The 17,120-nt window shown below is 39.3% G+C and overlaps 1 protein-coding gene across 7 annotated transcripts in view; it reads left to right on the plus strand.

Annotated features, from left to right (window-relative positions):
• PLPPR5 (phospholipid phosphatase related 5) overlaps positions 1-17,120 on the plus strand; it is a 198,235-nt gene that overhangs the window by 150,587 nt on the left and 30,528 nt on the right. For 3 of the 7 annotated variants that reach the window (XM_015290744.4, XM_046944981.1, XM_040704971.1), the window contains one exon: positions 4,418-4,606. In XM_015290744.4, coding sequence (XP_015146230.1) covers positions 4,418-4,606 — 189 coding nt within the window. Of the gene's footprint in view, positions 1-1,873; positions 2,017-4,307; positions 4,607-17,120 lie in introns of those variants that run through there. The other 4 variants (XM_040704968.2, XM_040704967.1, XM_422320.7 and 1 more) reach the window with 2 other exon arrangements.

The raw sequence follows: 17,120 nt of genomic DNA on the forward strand, positions 1-17,120 counted from the left end.
AGTAGAATTCCTATTTTGGAACTAACTTAGTGATGTGCAAGTGAAAGTTAAAAGTAAAATTGATCATGTCTCACTGCAGCCCTTTAAAAGATGGGTGATAGTCTAAGGTAGTCATCATAGCTTGTTTTATTGTTGTAAGTGGTATCATCAGGCACTGGTGTTTCTCAGGATGGGATGAATGGTGCTTTGAGAGGATGATTCATCCTGCCCTAATGTAGTAGAGCTTAGTCACCTGCTGAAACTGTGAACTGCATGCTAAGACCACATGAAAAGCTTACGTTAGATGCCTAATTTGTCTGAATCATATTGTGGGTGTTTTGGGAGTTAGACTCCACTTCTGATTCTTTGCTGTGCTCCACTTGCTTGAAAATTATTTTTCTCTTGCATTATGATGTTCCTATGAGCGTAATTTTGGTAGTATCACAGAATTGTAGAATGGTGTTTAGTTGGAAGAGACCTTAAAGGTCATCTAGTTTCAGCCTCTCTGCGTGGAGAGGATTGTCAGCCACTAGATCAGGTTGTCTAGGGTGGCATCCAACCTGGTAAATGCCCCAGCCTTTAGGATTTTAATAATCAGAAGAAGTTTCTGAAAGGCTTTTCCTGCATCACAGATACCCTTTGCTTCCCAAGTTAGTTTGCGGATAAGTTCTTATGCAAGTCTCTCTCCTTCTATTTGCCAAATTTGCCTTGATGAGCCAGGAGGTCTCTAACAATTCAGTTTCTTCCTTCTCTTCATTGCTGTTATATCATCAACATAGATGCAATATTCCCTTCTGTACAGGCTGGTTTAGTGTAATGTGAAGATGTAACTGGGAAACTTCCATGGAGTTGCCAAATGCTATCACTCTGATACAGCATGAAAGTGAAAAGTAAAAACAGTTGGATGATTTCATGTCAAGTATTCCTGTTAGGAAAGCTTTGTTGCATTGACTGTGTATCTTTAATGCTTTTTGCCATGGCAATGATTTATAACTAGAAAATTATTTTAAAAAGAAATGATGATATAAAGCACATGAAGAATTAGTGAATTTGTTTTTGAACTGGAAATACATCCCAGTTATGAGGGTTTTGATTTCAAAGTATTACACATGATTGGAGCTAAAGTTTTTTGTCTGCGCTGCTCTACGTTGTGTCTCTTGAGATGATATTTCACTTAAAATTAAGTAGCAAATGAAAATAACAAGACAGATCTATGAAGACTCTGAGGGGAAACTTCTGCTCTAAGATCAGAGGAATTATTCCCAAGAATAGTTTCAAAACCAGTCTGCCTGTCATCAAAGGTCAACTGACAATTTTACCAGTACCCTTCTGAAACCAAAATTATTGGTTCTGGGCTTTTTTTTTTTTTTTTTTTTTCCATTCTGCTGTCACTGCATATCACTGATATAAATCAGCAGGGAATACTGTAATTGCAGAATATATTTAGCTGCCTGTGTTAGTTGCTGGAGACTAATGTGTTCTTTCACTTCTATTTGTTTGATCTAATACATGCTTACATAGTTAACTGGGTAACCAATAAATATCATGTTCATTATAATAAAAAGTATAGCTCTGTTTTCACTTGATTGGCTAACTGCATATTTACAAAGGCAAGCCAGGGGTCCACATGCCATGCTTTAAAGTATGTTTGCAACAATGGGAATTTGTTTGTGACTATTAAAATAAATATTTGCTATTATTATCTTCCTGCCTTTCATAATACTTTGTGTTGTTTGGAGCTTGGACTTGCCTTGCCTATACATTTTTAAGCATTTTATAAATTCATTTTGTAACAGATTGTATTCAACATAGTGCAGCAATCAACTTATATTGGAAGAACTGTAGCAACCATCAATTACACGGATTTATTTATTTATTTATTTATTTATTTGAGACAGAAACTAAGCGACACTTTATCAACTGCAAGCAACCAAGCCTTTCAGAGTGCTCTGAACCAATCCTTTGGCAATATGCAAACAAATCAATGTGCTATTAAAAATACCATGGACAACAATGGAGCAAGAAATCTTTCTCAAGGTCTGACATACTAGCAGTGCCGCTGGGAATGCTGTGGTGATTGTGCAACACTTAAAGGAGTTTGTTTCTTTAATTTTTTTCATTGCGATCAGAGTCTTGTATCAATGAAGATTTTAAATCAATCGATAACTTTAAAACTCCTCTGTGACTTAAATCTTGTGCTCTCTGGCTTACAATTCTATCAGCAAATGGCAAATTCACCTGTAGCATTTGAAGCACAAGGAACTAGATTTAGCCAATAATACAAGTGAATACTGCATGTAGTAGATTTATTCCTTCCTGTTGCATACCATATATTTAAATGTCTGGAAGCCAGACCTTAGAGCCTCAATAGCATCGCTGCTGTAAAGTTAAAGAGACACATGGAGAAAGACTATTAAAGAAATTGAGAGGCATGGCAATGAGGAGAGTCTATGTTTCATCTAATAGCAGTCAATATCTACTTGCTGTCTTTTGTGTAACGACAGAAAAGGCACAGCGCTGAGGATATGGATATAGGTACAGCCAGAAGTGTTAGTAATTTAGCTTAGAATGAAAGGGTGTGGAGGAGGTGGAGTCAGATTCTTGTATTTGGGGTCCCCGTCACAGGATTAGGGTCTGAGCCTGGGACAGAATGCAGGATGTTCTGGTTTAATGAATGGAAATATTGTCAGGGGTTGGACACTGGCATGGTTTGTCCAGTGTGGTTATGGAATCTCCAGCTTTTGAGATATTTAATAGCTGATGGTGTGGCCCCAAGAAACCTCTGCCTGGAGCTGTGCTGACAAGGTGGTTGGGCTTTGTAACCTGTAGAGATTCTTTCCAAAGACCTTCAGGAATTTTGACAGCAGCTTCACAATTCTTGTAAAGCAGGACTTTTTCTGTCCTCTCATTCCTATAGCACCCTTTGTGTATCTGTAACACAGAATTAAGCACCTAATAGCAAAACTCAGAAGTATTTTATTAGCTGGATATTGGAACTTCATCATGCAGCAGCATACTGTGCCATAGTCACAGTTGCACATGAGGAGCTCCCGGTGTTCCTCTGGGCCATCCGCTTGGCTGAAGCTGAAGAGCTGAGTGCACTGCAGTTGTGCTCCTGGGTTTGGGCCTTATACCTTCACATTGTAGCTATCTGTGTGTGACCTACAGGGGGAAATTAAGATTTGTGTGTGTTTGATAATGGATATTGGACTCTGAACTAAAGAAATGGGGAAAATGAAATCTGTGCTAGGCAGAATTCACCACAAGATGTCTCATGTCTCACTATGCATTATTCACTAAGGTATGCAACTATCCAGAGCAGACTGGTGAATGCAATGCAGATTGCATGATTCAGATTATTCTGGGGAGTATGTTAAGAACATACAAAAACAGACTGCATGTGGAATCCAAATGGGAAAAGTGCATTCTTCAAGGGCAAATTAAAAATAAATGCATAGAAACTGACAGCACCGAAGATGAACAAATCTCTTCAGAAAGGAGAAGAAAGCAAACAGTTAAACCCAAAGTGCAACACCAGAAGAATGATTGCACATTACAAAAGCAGGGCTATCCAATGCAATTGGTTATTTCTAACAGCTGTGATTCAGTAGGCCAAGTGCAATCTTTGATGCTAAGGAGTCTCTTACAGCCTGCTGCTGGTGGTAGCACGGTATAGAGCAGGCATGGAAGTAACTTCTTGGCTATTGGTGTTCAGCATGTGGACCAGAGCCTGTGCATGGGTGATTCCGTGCAAGCACAGGGCACAGTTGTTCATTCTTTAGATGTGCAGATAGGAATTTTTAAGTGGAATGCTTTGAGCATGTATGATTTCTTCTGACACTGAAACAGACTCACGTTTTATTTGGAGGTGCTACTTGGGCTATGGCAGCTATTCGTTTGCTGCTAAATGAGGGCTTTCAACATGAATTCATTTAGAAGTTATGCGTATACAGAAGAGCATATATTGCCCGTTTGAGGCTTTTAACGCTGAAATACATAGCTACCGGGCGGGGCTGGGGCAGCCGCGATGTGTTCCGGGCAGGTCGCCCCACATGCTGACGGCTGAGGCGAGCGCAGCCCCGCTACCGCAGCGGCCGGGTCTCTGGAGTCGACTCCTCCGCTTCCGGGAGGGCTGAAGTCCGGCGCCGCGGGTGCTCTCCGGGGTGGGGTGGGGCGGGGCGGGGCGGGGCGAAGCCGCCCCTTTGCCGCCCCTTTGCCGCCGCGCTCCGCCCGCCCGCTGCTCGAGCCGGCGCCTCGCTGGAGCCGGTACCGAAGCGGCGGGCTGGGCCCCCGCCTGCCCTGCCCTTCCCCGCCCTGCCGCGCTCCCCGCCCCGCCGCCGCCCGCGGTGGATGCCGCCGGGGAGCGGGGCCGCCGTGGCCGCCAGAGCCCCCGTACATGCGAGTGCCCTCTCCGCTCACCAGCATGCTTTACTTCCAGATGGTGATCATGGCAGGGACCGTGATGCTGGCTTACTATTTCGAATACACGGACACCTTCGCGGTCAACGTGCAAGGCTTCTTCTGCTACGAGGGCGCGTACCGCAAGCCGTACCCAGGCCCTGAGGACAGCAGCGCCGTGCCCCCGGTGCTCCTCTACTCCCTGACCGCAGGCGTGCCCGTGCTGGTGGTAAGCGGGGGGACTGCCGCGGGGCTGCACGGGGCACGGCAGTAGGGGGCTGCTGTGCCCGCCCCGCGCCTCGGAAGTTTATTTTTAGCATTGATTTATATAACCGCTGGATCGTGTATTGGCGGTCCTGTTCGGCTGTGGGTTTTTTTTTTTTTTTTTTTTTTTTTTTAAACGTGATTTTGGTGGCTTTGTTTCTCTTTGGACGTATATGTCAGGTGCAGACAGGTGGCTACCTGTGGGGAGATGTGATTGTTGGCCACCACAAGGAACGCTTCGCCTGGTACTAATTAAAAAGCAAACCCTCTGACAGTGTATTTTATTTATCATGAAAATGAACTGCGCTGTCGATGGGTTAGAATCATTTTTGCTCGATTCAGTCATCTCCATATGTCACAACTACTGATGCGCATGCAAACTGAACCTGTGTGTCTCTAATGCAGTATGACCTGTCAATCAGTTTTAAATGGATGCATCAAAAAAGAAGTTTGTTTCACTGTTTTTCTTTGGTTTGGGGAAAATAAGCTAAAAGGCAATTGTTGCATACTCTGTGTTGTCAGAGAATGAGGGCATCAGCATCATTCAAAGATCTCTGACTGGGAAGGAATGAGATGGGAGTATGCAGCTATCAGGGCTGGATTAGATGCAGTTTCACTGGGTGCACACATAGTTACATAGACACAAACTCCCTGTAAAGAGTTTGTTTTAGTTTACTGTTGTCAGTAGAAAAAGCAACACACCTTCACAGGAAGAGGAGGCCTCCTAAGGCGGTAGCTTTAATGGCTGTGTGCCTTTTCAGGAAATTATAAAAAGAAAATAAAATCTGTGAACAGAAAACTTCATGCAGTTGATGCTGCTGTACCTGTGGACAGCGTTCTGTTGAGAACTGAGGTAGCATCCAGCAAAATCACATGGTTGGGCTCAGATTTACTGTTTAAGATATCAGACTGCAATCATTTACAGTGGATCGTTTTTTCTTTTTTTCTTTTTTTTCTTTTTTTTCTTTTTTTCTTTTTTTCTTTTTTCTTTTTTCTTTTTTCTTTTTTCTTTTTTCTTTTTTCTTTTTTCTTTTTTCTTTTTTCTTTTTTCTTTTTTCTTTTTTCTTTTTTCTTTTTTCTTTTTTCTTTTTTTCTTTTTTTCTTTTTTTCTTTTTTTCTTTTTTTCTTTTTTTCTTTTTTTCTTTTTTTTCTTTTTTTCTTTTTTTCTTTTTTTCTTTTTTTCTTTTTTTCTTTTTTTCTTTTTTTCTTTTTTTCTTTTTTTCTTTTTTTCTTTTTTTCTTTTTTTCTTTTTTTCTTTTTTTCTTTTTTTCTTTTTTTCTTTTTTTCTTTTTTTTCTTTTTTTCTTTTTTTCTTTTTTTCTTTTTTTCTTTTTTTCTTTTTTTTCTTTCTTTTTCCTCTAGAGAATGAACTGTGATCTTTAGCAAAATGTGCTGTACAGATGTTTGGTTTGGCGTTCTTTGTTTTAACATCAGTTAGTTGACCATTTTGTTTATCTGCTTGTTTGGTCTTTTGAACCCTTAAATGCTGTTGAGATTTTGAAGGTTATTTTGTTGGTGTTGTTTTTGTTTTGTGTGTAATGTTTGGTTTGCTTTTTATTGTTCCTTCTGTTTGGCTCTAGACATTATGAGGATTTTGTCAGATGTTCACGAGGAGCTCACTCTTTCCTAATGTGTGTCAGCAAAATGGATTGGTGGTTTCCATTCATTTCCTGGGTGTTAGATGGTTACATCAGAGAAATCACCCTGCCAGTCTTGTAATTAGCCTCAGTAGATGCTTAATAATGGAACGTGATTATATTTAGCTATTCTTTCTCTCGCTAACTTAACTGTCTCAGACCAACTGGTGGGTCGCGGCATGGAAAGTCACATTGCAGGTGACCATTGCACTTTTTTTTTTTTTTTCACTTTTATTTTACCACAGGGAGAATTCGGCATCTGAGAATGTCAATCTTATGACTTCAGCAGCACCAAATCTAATCATTAACGTTAATAAATAAAGGCAAAATCTTTCAGGCTACAGACACAATTCTGTTCTGATTTTCCTTGGGCAGTCCTCCTGGGTTTAGTGCTTCCATAGGACAGCTCTTGCTCTGTCATGCATGAGATGGAAATTGTCTTTCACTGAAAGCAGTGGTGAGGGTGATATTTCTGTCCAAAGCTGCTTGTATGCTTTTAGCAGCAGTAAAACTCTCTTGTTAAGATTTCACAAGGATTAATTGCATTCTGTTCCATTTCCTTTCTGTTCTGTCTAAGGACATTTTGAACGTAGGTGCCCTGTGTATTTTTTTTTTCTTAATAAATGAAATATATATTTGTTGCATTATTTGTTTTTATATTTCTGCCTGTAAGGATACAAACACAGACCTATGAAAAATATGGATTTGAATGAATGAAAACATGCTATGATTTGTGGAAAATTCACTTCCGTTTTCCAAATTTTCCTCTTCCGTTGCATTTTTTGACATAAAAGCTTTGGACTAACATAATACTAAATAGCTGCACTTTCAGGTGTTACGCTTATTTATTTATTTCTGTTAGCTTGGCTTGTGGAATTAATGCATTTTTTGGAGTTTTGAGATAGATCACTGAAGGTTTCTCACCTTGGAGTTCAGGGTAACATTTTGTTTGTTTGTTTGTAGTATTGGGATTTCTTCCATTGGAGCTGTGAGTGTTTCAATCCAGGTTTCCCTAATGAGACTCAATGAAGGGCCCCATTACATTCAATTCTATTTAAGTTACTCTAAAATGAGAAAAATTGGATATTCCAAGTGACTTTGCTCTTTCCACATACCTGCTGTCCAAAATCTGAAAAAGCAAAGTGCCAGTAGCTGGCTCTGTCCTGGTGAGCACTTCATCAGCAATGGGTTCTGTGAACTGTGACACAGCTGCTCCTCCACTGCTCCTGTGCCACACCAGAGCTGCAGCAGCGGACTTGGCAGGCATGCAGCATCTGTTCACAGGACACAGGCATGTGCTGAGGCATCCGTCAGGATCTGGGTCATTTGACAGGGATGTACCTGTGAGCACTATGCCAATCCTGGAAGTTCTCAGGTTAGCCTTTCAGATGGTGCTTCTTGTAATACGTTCCTGCAGCTCTAGTGCCACATCACAGCCATGCTTCTGTTTTTGATTCTGCTGCTTTCCCTGCCTGCCTCCCCTGAGTCATGCCAGGACAGCCACAGCTGGTTGTCAGGTTGCAGGTCTGCAGGGTTCGGATCTGGGAAATGGAGACCTTGCCCAGAAGCAGAGGCTGCTTGCTGAGCTGTAACACTTGGCTTGCACTGCTCCAATATAGAGAACTGGAACTGGGGCTCAGGGAAAGGAGTTTCATACTCTGCACTTGGTACTTGCTGAATTTGAATGTCTATAGTCTTCTGTCAAGTATTTCAAATATCTCCTATATTGTGTTACAGCTAGTGAGAAGTTAAATCATTCTGCTGTTCACTTCGGTGGACAATTTATTGTCCATATACAGAGGTTACTGTTCATAGTGCCTGTAACTTCATAGGCATAACAGCAGTTGGAAGAATCCAGCAGTCATTCTGTAGGATGAGAATTTCCTCTCCCTCTTTTCTGTTATTTCCAGTCTTTGGAGCAGAATACATATATGTCATTGTTTTTTTATCTGTGTTCTATGGATTATTTCTAACAGATGTATATATCTGTTAACTCTGTTGCTATAAGTTCTTCCACTGGAGAATTGTGATGGCCTGAATAATGTCTTTTTTTTTCTTTCTTTTAACAGCTGCATACAGCTGCAGCTTGCTATATAATAAAACATACACTCCATTCCAATCTAATGCTATTCTTTATAAAAGGTCTACAAAGTCATACCTTTGGGCATAGGTAAAGTAATTCTTTGGGTGAGAGTAGATGTGTTTACATCAGAAGCGTAAGGCAGATAAACAGTGGAATGTTCTGTGTAATGTTGATGAGGGTGATGTTGCTCTCAGAAGTATCTAGAAATCCAGTGTAGGAGATTCCAGGAAGAGAGGATGAGACTTCCATAGAGGCAGCACTTGCCATGTGCTTGGGACCACCCGCTTGTCTTGGCGACACAAGCTGAAAGAGTGAGCACTGGCTGGGCATGCCTGTGCTTTTACTGTCTGTAGCCATGGCTGGAATGCTCCATACCTTTTTTTTTTTTTTTTTTTTTTTTTCTTTCAACACTTAAGTCAGGTGTAAAGGTGACAAGCAATGTGCTCCTGATTTGAGTCTATTCAAATATGCAATGAGTGTAGATGTGTTAGTTGAGAACTCTGTGCTATTTAAGCCATTTCCCAAAGTTCCAGTTCTTGCTCAGTGGGCTGGTTGTTTTTTTAGCCTTCTTATGACAGATGTAGCTTGAGAAATTTACGTCAGGCTAATCCTCCAGCTTCCAGATAGAAATGATTTGTAAAACTCATCTCAGAATCTAGAGAGCAATCAGTTCTGCACTGCTTCTTTCTGGTAGATCTTACTAATTTTGGCCTCTCTATGATACCATTAACTGTGCTCAAGGACTCTTTCAGTAAGTCCAAGCACTAACATGCATCACCTGAAATAAAATAATAAAAAAAAAAAAATAAAAAAAATTAAAAAAAATCATCTAACACCCGGTGTAAAATTCAGTGTATTGGACTCATGGTGTACGTTGACTGCTTTATAAAAGCCAGGAGGAGAAAATGACACATTTTCATTAGGATGTGTAAACAGTTTTATTATGCTAATGTTGTTTGTTTTTATTTCCAAGTAACAAGCAGATTATTATAGCACTTATTCATAAAACATACACTTTTATTTGCCTAGATGCTCATGTGTTCTCTATAAACCAATTAAAGGCTGATTTGTTTTAGCATGATCCTCTTAGTAGCATCACTGAAAACAATATCTTCAATTTAGACAAAGTGTTGTACTTTTTTTTTTTAGTAGATTGGGTTAAGTTTTAAATTGACATATTTCAGGCAAGGAATTGGTGTAAAAACAGTGACAACAACAAAAAACAGATGTTCTGGCCTTCAGATTAGGTTTGGCAGGTAACTTTCTTCTTACTGAATTTAGAGGAATTTTGAAACCTGTCAAAAATAAAATAAAAAAATAAAAAAAGACCAAGCAGGGAAAAGAGAAACAGAAACATTGTTCACCTATAGAATATACTGTATCTTGCTTCTTTAAGAAATAACAATGTAACTGGGAATAAAGAGAGAAAGGAGCCACCTTTTCAAGACTCAGCACAAATGTCAGAAGTCTCTCATCTCCAGTGTCTTTGCTGATCCAGTAGTGTTCCAGTCCTGGGCAGGTCGAGAATAGGTGAAGAATGGGCAAAGACCTGAAGGTGATGCACTGCTTGTTTCCAGCACATAGAGCTGACACGGTTGGGCATACGCCTGTCTCCCTTCATTTAAACCTGCTAGTTCCTATTTTCCTTCTTACACCTACAATTCCATGCAGTGTGATACCAGGGCTGAGCTGATTTTGTCAGATTGAGTTTTCAAAATGTTCTTGTCAGAGTAGCCTTAGTTAAGCTGTAGTTCACTCTGAAATGATTCTACTTTGATATAGCTTAGTGCTGCACTTGGAAAAGGGTGCTGGCTTGTGATCCTTTTCTGGGACATGAAAGTACTCTGTTATTTCTTACAACTGAAGGAAAAAAAACAAACACAACTTGAAAGTTCTGAAAAAGGAATATTTCTGGGAATTTGTTGTGCCAGGAGTCTATAAATTCCCCTCACACCTGAGAACTTCAAATGCTTTTCATTCCTGACCTCAGTCAGAAGAAAGCACTTCACAACTGTTTCCTCCATTTATTTTGGGCTTTTTTTTTTCCTGCTTCTTGGCTGATACTAAGTTACATTTGCTTCTGTGGACACTGTTGGGGAAAACAACAACAACAACAACAACCAAACAAAAAACACTAACTAAAAGAGCACAAGGACAGAATAAAAACCTTCTCTCCTGTTCTGCTTCTTCAATTAGAAGTGACTTCAATGCATCCTGAAGGAGACTAAGCTGTTTTGTCACTTCTGCTGGAACTAAATCAGGAAAACTTAATAAATAATGCGGGGATGCACAGTTGTCAGCAGCTCTGTGTAACAGGGCAAAAAAAAAAAAATCTAAGAATGCATAGTGAGGTATTCAAATGTTTGTTTTCGTACACATTTTCTAAGGCAAACACAAGAAACTGAGCAGCAAAGTGCTCAGCCTACCCCAGCACTCTTCTCAGGAGCAGTGAGTTCCCTTGCTAGGTATTGAGCTCCAATATTTGAGTGTCTCTTCATCTGTCTTGAAAATTGTGATGATAATACAGCTGAAGATTATTAGGAGATCAAATTTATCCTCTGAAAACAAACAGAATTATTTTTAGTTGTGTCAGGAACTATCTTCTGCTTTTTGCTGTATGAGGTGTTTTAACAGTCCTGGAATATCTTTGAGAGATTTTTTTGTGTGCCCTTCTCTTGCTGGCACATTTGACAGACAGCTGATTAGACTTTACATGAAGAAGAAATTGCCAGAATCCTTTGTTTTCTCTGTGATCAAGTTGTTTCTAAAGGGCCCTTTTCCTCTCTGTCTTCATAACTCTTCACTCAACCTGTGGTGTACACAGGTGCAACTTCTTTTCTTTGATACTTCCTCCATTTTCACTTTCTTTTTCCTTCAGAAAGCTTTTTTTTTTTTTTTAATTTTTTTTTATATCATCCTCTTCCTTTGTGAAGGGGTAATTGCATTGCAGCTGTACTTAAGAACAGAAACTACATCACACAGTTGAGGTCTGCAGTAACTGTGTGTACCAGATGTCAGTATTGGCCTTTTGGGGCACTTAGCAAGACAAATACATGGTTTGATAGTCTGATGCTGTTTTTATCCAAGAATAAAACCACTAATCCAACAGAGCTGTAACCAGGAGACACAAAAAAAGATTCAGGACCATTGTGGGTTTTGTTACAGTTCTTCTTTGTCTGTCTTCCTCTTATGCTGTGATGGGTTACACGAATGGTGCCAACAAGTCATGTTAGTACTTCCAATTGAATTTATAATTTCTGCAGTGCTTGCTATGCACGCAACTTACAAACATGATCCATCTTGAGGCCATATGCTTCATGCCTTGATGGGCTCTCTGGATGGAAAGTGGCAAGCAGATGTGAGCAAGGCAGACAGGGTGCTGTTTGCAGCAGCTGAATGCCTGCTTGTCCTATAAACGATGCACTTATATGTAAGTGAGAAATTGTTAATCCAACTGATCCTGCACCATATGATTAGGGAATTTGTATGTACAGTTTGTAATCTGAAATAGTAGGCTCAAAGTAATCATCAGTTGCTACATCAAGCAGTTCATGTCCACTATACATTGTACAGGATTGAGGAGATGAGTGTGCATATGATGCAAAATAACAGACCACCAAAGTAGAAATTTAAGTAGCTTTAGCAGTGGTTTTCAGTCTTAAGCACTGTGATGTTTAAAAATCTTTACCATGTTCTTGTGGTTTCTCTCCAATACACTGAAGTGCTTGGTGGCCTTGCTTTCATCATAAATGGGTCTTATTTAGCTAAGGTGCAATACCTCATAGATTATAAACAAAGAGCCTAGCTGTGGTGGATGTACCACATCTTCAGTATTCAGAAAACATGCTGGGACATGGTGTTCTAATGATGAATATCCTTTGTGAACATACTAGTCTTAATGCTTGTTTTATAGTACAGAAAATCCGGCATTGGAAAAGGAAGGCAAAAGTTCTGACACTTTATACTTCTGATGAGAAGCCTGGTGTTGTTCATATCACTTCACCTCATCTGCAGGTGTTTATATACAAGGGTCGAATGTAATGCCTCCTATTTTATTATGTTGACCTGTGATGTCAGAGGTGGATGTGGGTATGGCAGTAAAGGTTGAACCTTCCCACCAATATTCTGTTACATTTTGTGGCTGTGTGACAGATGGCAGCACAGGGGCAGTCTGACAAATGATGTTTGACATGGAAGTGTGTATGAAGCAAAGGCGTGTCACTGTATTCTTCCATGCAGGAAAAATGACACCCACTGACATTCATTGATGCTTGCTGAACATGTATGGAGACCAAAGAGCGGATGTGAGCTCAGTGAGGTGGTGGGGGGTGTGACAATGGTGGTTTACCTCCACTGGTGAAGATTTGTACAAATGTGGAATGCAGGCTGGCAAAAGCGCAAAAGTTAATGGTGGTGACTATGCTGAAAAACTGTGCTTTGTATCTGAGAATTTGCTTTATTGAACATTGTTATTTTGCTCTGTGTATCTGTTGTGTTTTCCATGAAGAAATAGGAGGCTTTGCTTTTGGAGCAACCTACATAATTACATCCAGTATAAAGCAGTAACAAATCTGCAGTAGAAAAATTACTGGATAAATTAATTTATATAAATTTAAATCTACTAGTAATTCAAAATTTGTTCAGTACCTCTTTAAAATTGGATCTTGATCCTGTATTCTATTTCCTGGGTAGGAGGCACCATAAATCTAAAAAGGAAAACAAACCACCCTCTTGTTAAACTCCAGTGAAAGCAGTAAGCTGTGAATTCCACTCCTGCTTGCTATTTTGGACAACATACACTGTTACTTGCAATTTTGCATGTATTTTATTAATATTCTAATTACTCCCTATGCAGCTATAATATGGTGATTCATTAATAGCTTGTATGTTTGCATTTATGTACAACCAGTTATATGTTCAAAGGGTTTTCTTCTGTATGAATAGTGTTTTTTCCTCTCTGCAAATATTACTTGTTGCCTCTTACACACATAGGGTTAAGGACTTAACAGTAACAATAATAATACTGAAAAAATGCCAGCCCAAGCATACTTTTTTCTTTCTCTACAAAACATTTTAAAACACCTGTTGTTTTAGGCTGGAAGTTTTCCTGTTTTCTCTAGAAGGGATCTGAGTCATTAATTGTCATTCAATCTGTGAATGATATTATGGGGATTTTCTTTGGTCAATTTGTAGCTTGTCTCTTTGTAAATTAAGAATTAGAATCAAAGTGGAACTCAGCTTCACAGTGTGGTAATTTTGGGTGGCAAAAGAGATTTCTGTGACTTGTCCATACCAATTTAATGCTCAGACATGACTGAATTAATTCTGCCCAAAGATTTGTTAATTATGGGTCAGCTGAGCTGCAGTGATCAGTGACATACCTACCTACAGCCTGTGGGGAGGATGAGATGAAGGATTTTAGCTTGATCAGCTTTAATTGAGACCAGCCAATACAAACGACCTTTTTGGATGTTGTGGTTTGGATGCACAGGCTGCCTGTGAGCATAGTTCTGCTCACAGCTGGCCTCCTGTGTGGTCAGCCTGCTGCTGCTGGCTGTCTGCCCTCCCTGTTCACAGCCATGTTCAACTCTGTGCAGAGCAGCATGTGGACATGCACGAGTTTTAGTGTGCACCAACAGTTTGATCATGTTTACATAAGTGGTGTTTGGTGTCCAGAGACTACCTGCACCGTGGTTTTCTGTGGTGTGTGCCCTTGGAGGTGTCAGGGTGCCCCCATGCTCTGCTGAGGCTGCATTTGGGTGACTCATGGGCACTCTTCCAGAATATTTAGCAAAGGCTCATGAGGTTTGTGGGCAGGCTGACCTTGGGGTATGTGAGTAGTTCATGGACGTTTGCAGCTGGCAGAATGAATGTACAGTGTAGGCTGTGAATTGTGTCAGTCTTTGCCTTGATGAAAGGGTCTGGGCACCCAAGCAGGATGTAGCTTTAGGCTTTACTACCTGGGTGTGAAATGGTAAATGTGAAACTGGGCTTCTCTGTAAAGCTTCAAGATTTCTGCTTAGAAAGAATTTTATTATTTGTTAATTAAATATCTTCGCATTGGTGGGATTTTATCATGTGACTCAGTGCTGCCTTGAACAGAAGGACTTTCCTGAGATGAGTGACATGTACGAATGAGTGTGGTGCTGATAGCACCTTTTTATTGAACCATTTAACGAATCAGTATTTCAGTTTACTAGAAATTTCTTTCATTTCTGAATTGAAGCATGATGGCTGTGTGGTTTCTACTGTAGAAGAAATCATAAAGTAGAGACTATTTCTTTAAAAAAAATCATTAAAAAAACAAAAAATGACAAAACCAGAACAAACTTAAAACCTTGATATATTTACATACATGTGTATGTAAAATGTGCAGCCAGAAACAATCAGATTTAGATGGTTGATATATATTTGTAATTTAATTTGCATGTTTTTTTAGTCTTGAATGTCAATAGTGGAGAAGAAACCTGAAGAAATTAGTTGACCACATCAGAATACCTAAGAAGGTTAGCATATTGCTAAGTGTGTGAAAGCTCCTTTCAACACAGCATGCTTTGAGCTTAAATTGGTCAAGTAATGAAAGATTACATCCAACTCTGATTAAAAACAGAATATATGTAAATACATTTATGTAACAATTATGTATTTTATCAAATACTCATATACTGCCTTCACAGAGAAGACCAAATGCCAAGTCCTATAAAGTCTACCCTGAAGACAGTCACTGTCAAAACTTCACGAGATATAAAACTGTGAAATAGATTCATTCATCCTTCAAACATGTCACTCACTAGTTGAGCTTTTTTGAAATTGTTTGATAAAGACAGCAACTTGTTAGCTTATTGTGTGGTTCTATGCAAAGGAGGTGATCTTTCCCGAGGTAAACCAACTTGCATGATTATATGAGTGGAAGGAAATAGAGGCACATGTTGGAGAAGAGTAGCTGGGATTTTTTTGGCTTAGAGACTTCGCAATTAGTTTTCAGAGTACCATAGCCTGCCTAAAAGAGCCGTTTTTATGCTCTACTGTCTTCACAGCAAAGTATACAATCTCCCCTCTGTTTTGTAGGCATTTCCTGTCCTAGGAATTTTTTGCTGAAATTTCCCACTCTTGCTGCCTCTGTTTCAGCTCATTGGCTGCTGTGCTAATGAGGGCACTTGGGACTTCCTCTTAATTCAAGCATTGCATTGTGTAAACTCCTAAACAGGGTCAGACAACATAGTGTTGCCAGCTGCACATCTGCAGCCATCTGGATTTGTGGCAGGAGCGCTAAGATAGACATGGTGTAACAGAGTTGAAAGAGTGACAAGAGCAATGTAAATCATATTTGCACCAAACCCTAAAGTAAATGCCCCATATTTGATCTGCAGTATGTACAAAATTGTATTGAGATGTTGCATTTGCATACTTATGTATCAAATAAAGAGCAATGGAATGTGCTCTGAAAAAAGCTTGCTGGCTAATTCCTTGCCAATTGCATTTTTGCAAGGAGACTTAGGTAATCATTAAAACCTCTGATAATCAAACAACTCTCTGCTCCCACTTCTATGTCTTCATTAAGATTCTGTTTCTAATAAACATCACTTGAGCACATTCATTTATTACAATAACATTATTAAAGAGAAATAATTACATGCTGTCAAATTACAGCTCTCAAGACTGAGAACAGAGAGGCAGGTGAATGAGGAACAGCACTTTCTACCTGTGCTTATCAGCTGTTGGGGAAACACCTGGGTGAGGGTCTTATCTCCTTTCCTTTCTGATCCTTTCTCATTGCTCAGCAGCTCTCGTGACTACTCCTGGAATTACACTGTAGATCTGCTGGAAGTCAATTCAGATGTGGAATGGTTCCATTCATTTAGATTCCATGTCAGAATTATCCATACAAGTTGTAGTCTCCTTTTCTATGAAAGTTTTCATTTGTTCATTTGTGTTGGTTGTTTTTTTTTTCCTTTTTGCTTTTTTTTCTGTTGTCTTGGGCACTACAGATGTGTGTTTTCTATTCACACTGCTGTTTTTACACTGAATATTTTGTACAACTGGAATGAGACAACTCAGAATAAAGTTCTCATAGTTCTGGATCAAAGCTTTCGCATGCAATAGTTTTTTGAGCGTTTTTAACTCATTTGTAATGACATCTGGATCTTTTGTCGTCCTTGCTCACTGTGTGAAGACTTTTTTTTTTTTTTTTTTGCAGAAGAGTTATTTTTAGATAATATGCTTGTGTGTGAGCACTACGATTCTGGACTTTTCTTTCTAACTCATCTGATTTAAAGTACCTATTTCCAAAACAAGTGGTACCACCCCCTTGTAGAAATTATAGGGTTTCTTGGTTTTATTATCTTTTTACTATGCCATTCATAGCTAAAACATGTCTCCCATTTTGATATATTGTTTTTTATTTACAATGCCATAGGTTTTCACAGTGAGTCCTATTAAATTTAGTGGGGTTTTCACCTTTGATTTCAGGTGGAGAAAGGTAATGGCCTTTATGTTTTTGGTTGGCAATTATGTTATATTCTTAAGATTATGATAGAGAAGGATAAAGTTATACAGAGGCTGTTATAACTGAAGTGGAGCTAGTCGTGCTTTCAAAGTTCTTTGATTGTGAAGATAATTTTTAATAAAAAAAAAACAACATAAAATTATTTTATTGGGTTATCTACTTAATTTATCATGATAGGTCGAATAGTAATAGACAGTAACAAAGAAGTCAAGAATAATTCTAGACGTCTTGCAGATGTGTATTTTGTCACAGTA

This window comes from Gallus gallus, chromosome 8, assembly GCF_016699485.2.
Source record: "Gallus gallus isolate bGalGal1 chromosome 8, bGalGal1.mat.broiler.GRCg7b, whole genome shotgun sequence".
NCBI lineage: Eukaryota > Metazoa > Chordata > Aves > Galliformes > Phasianidae > Gallus > Gallus gallus.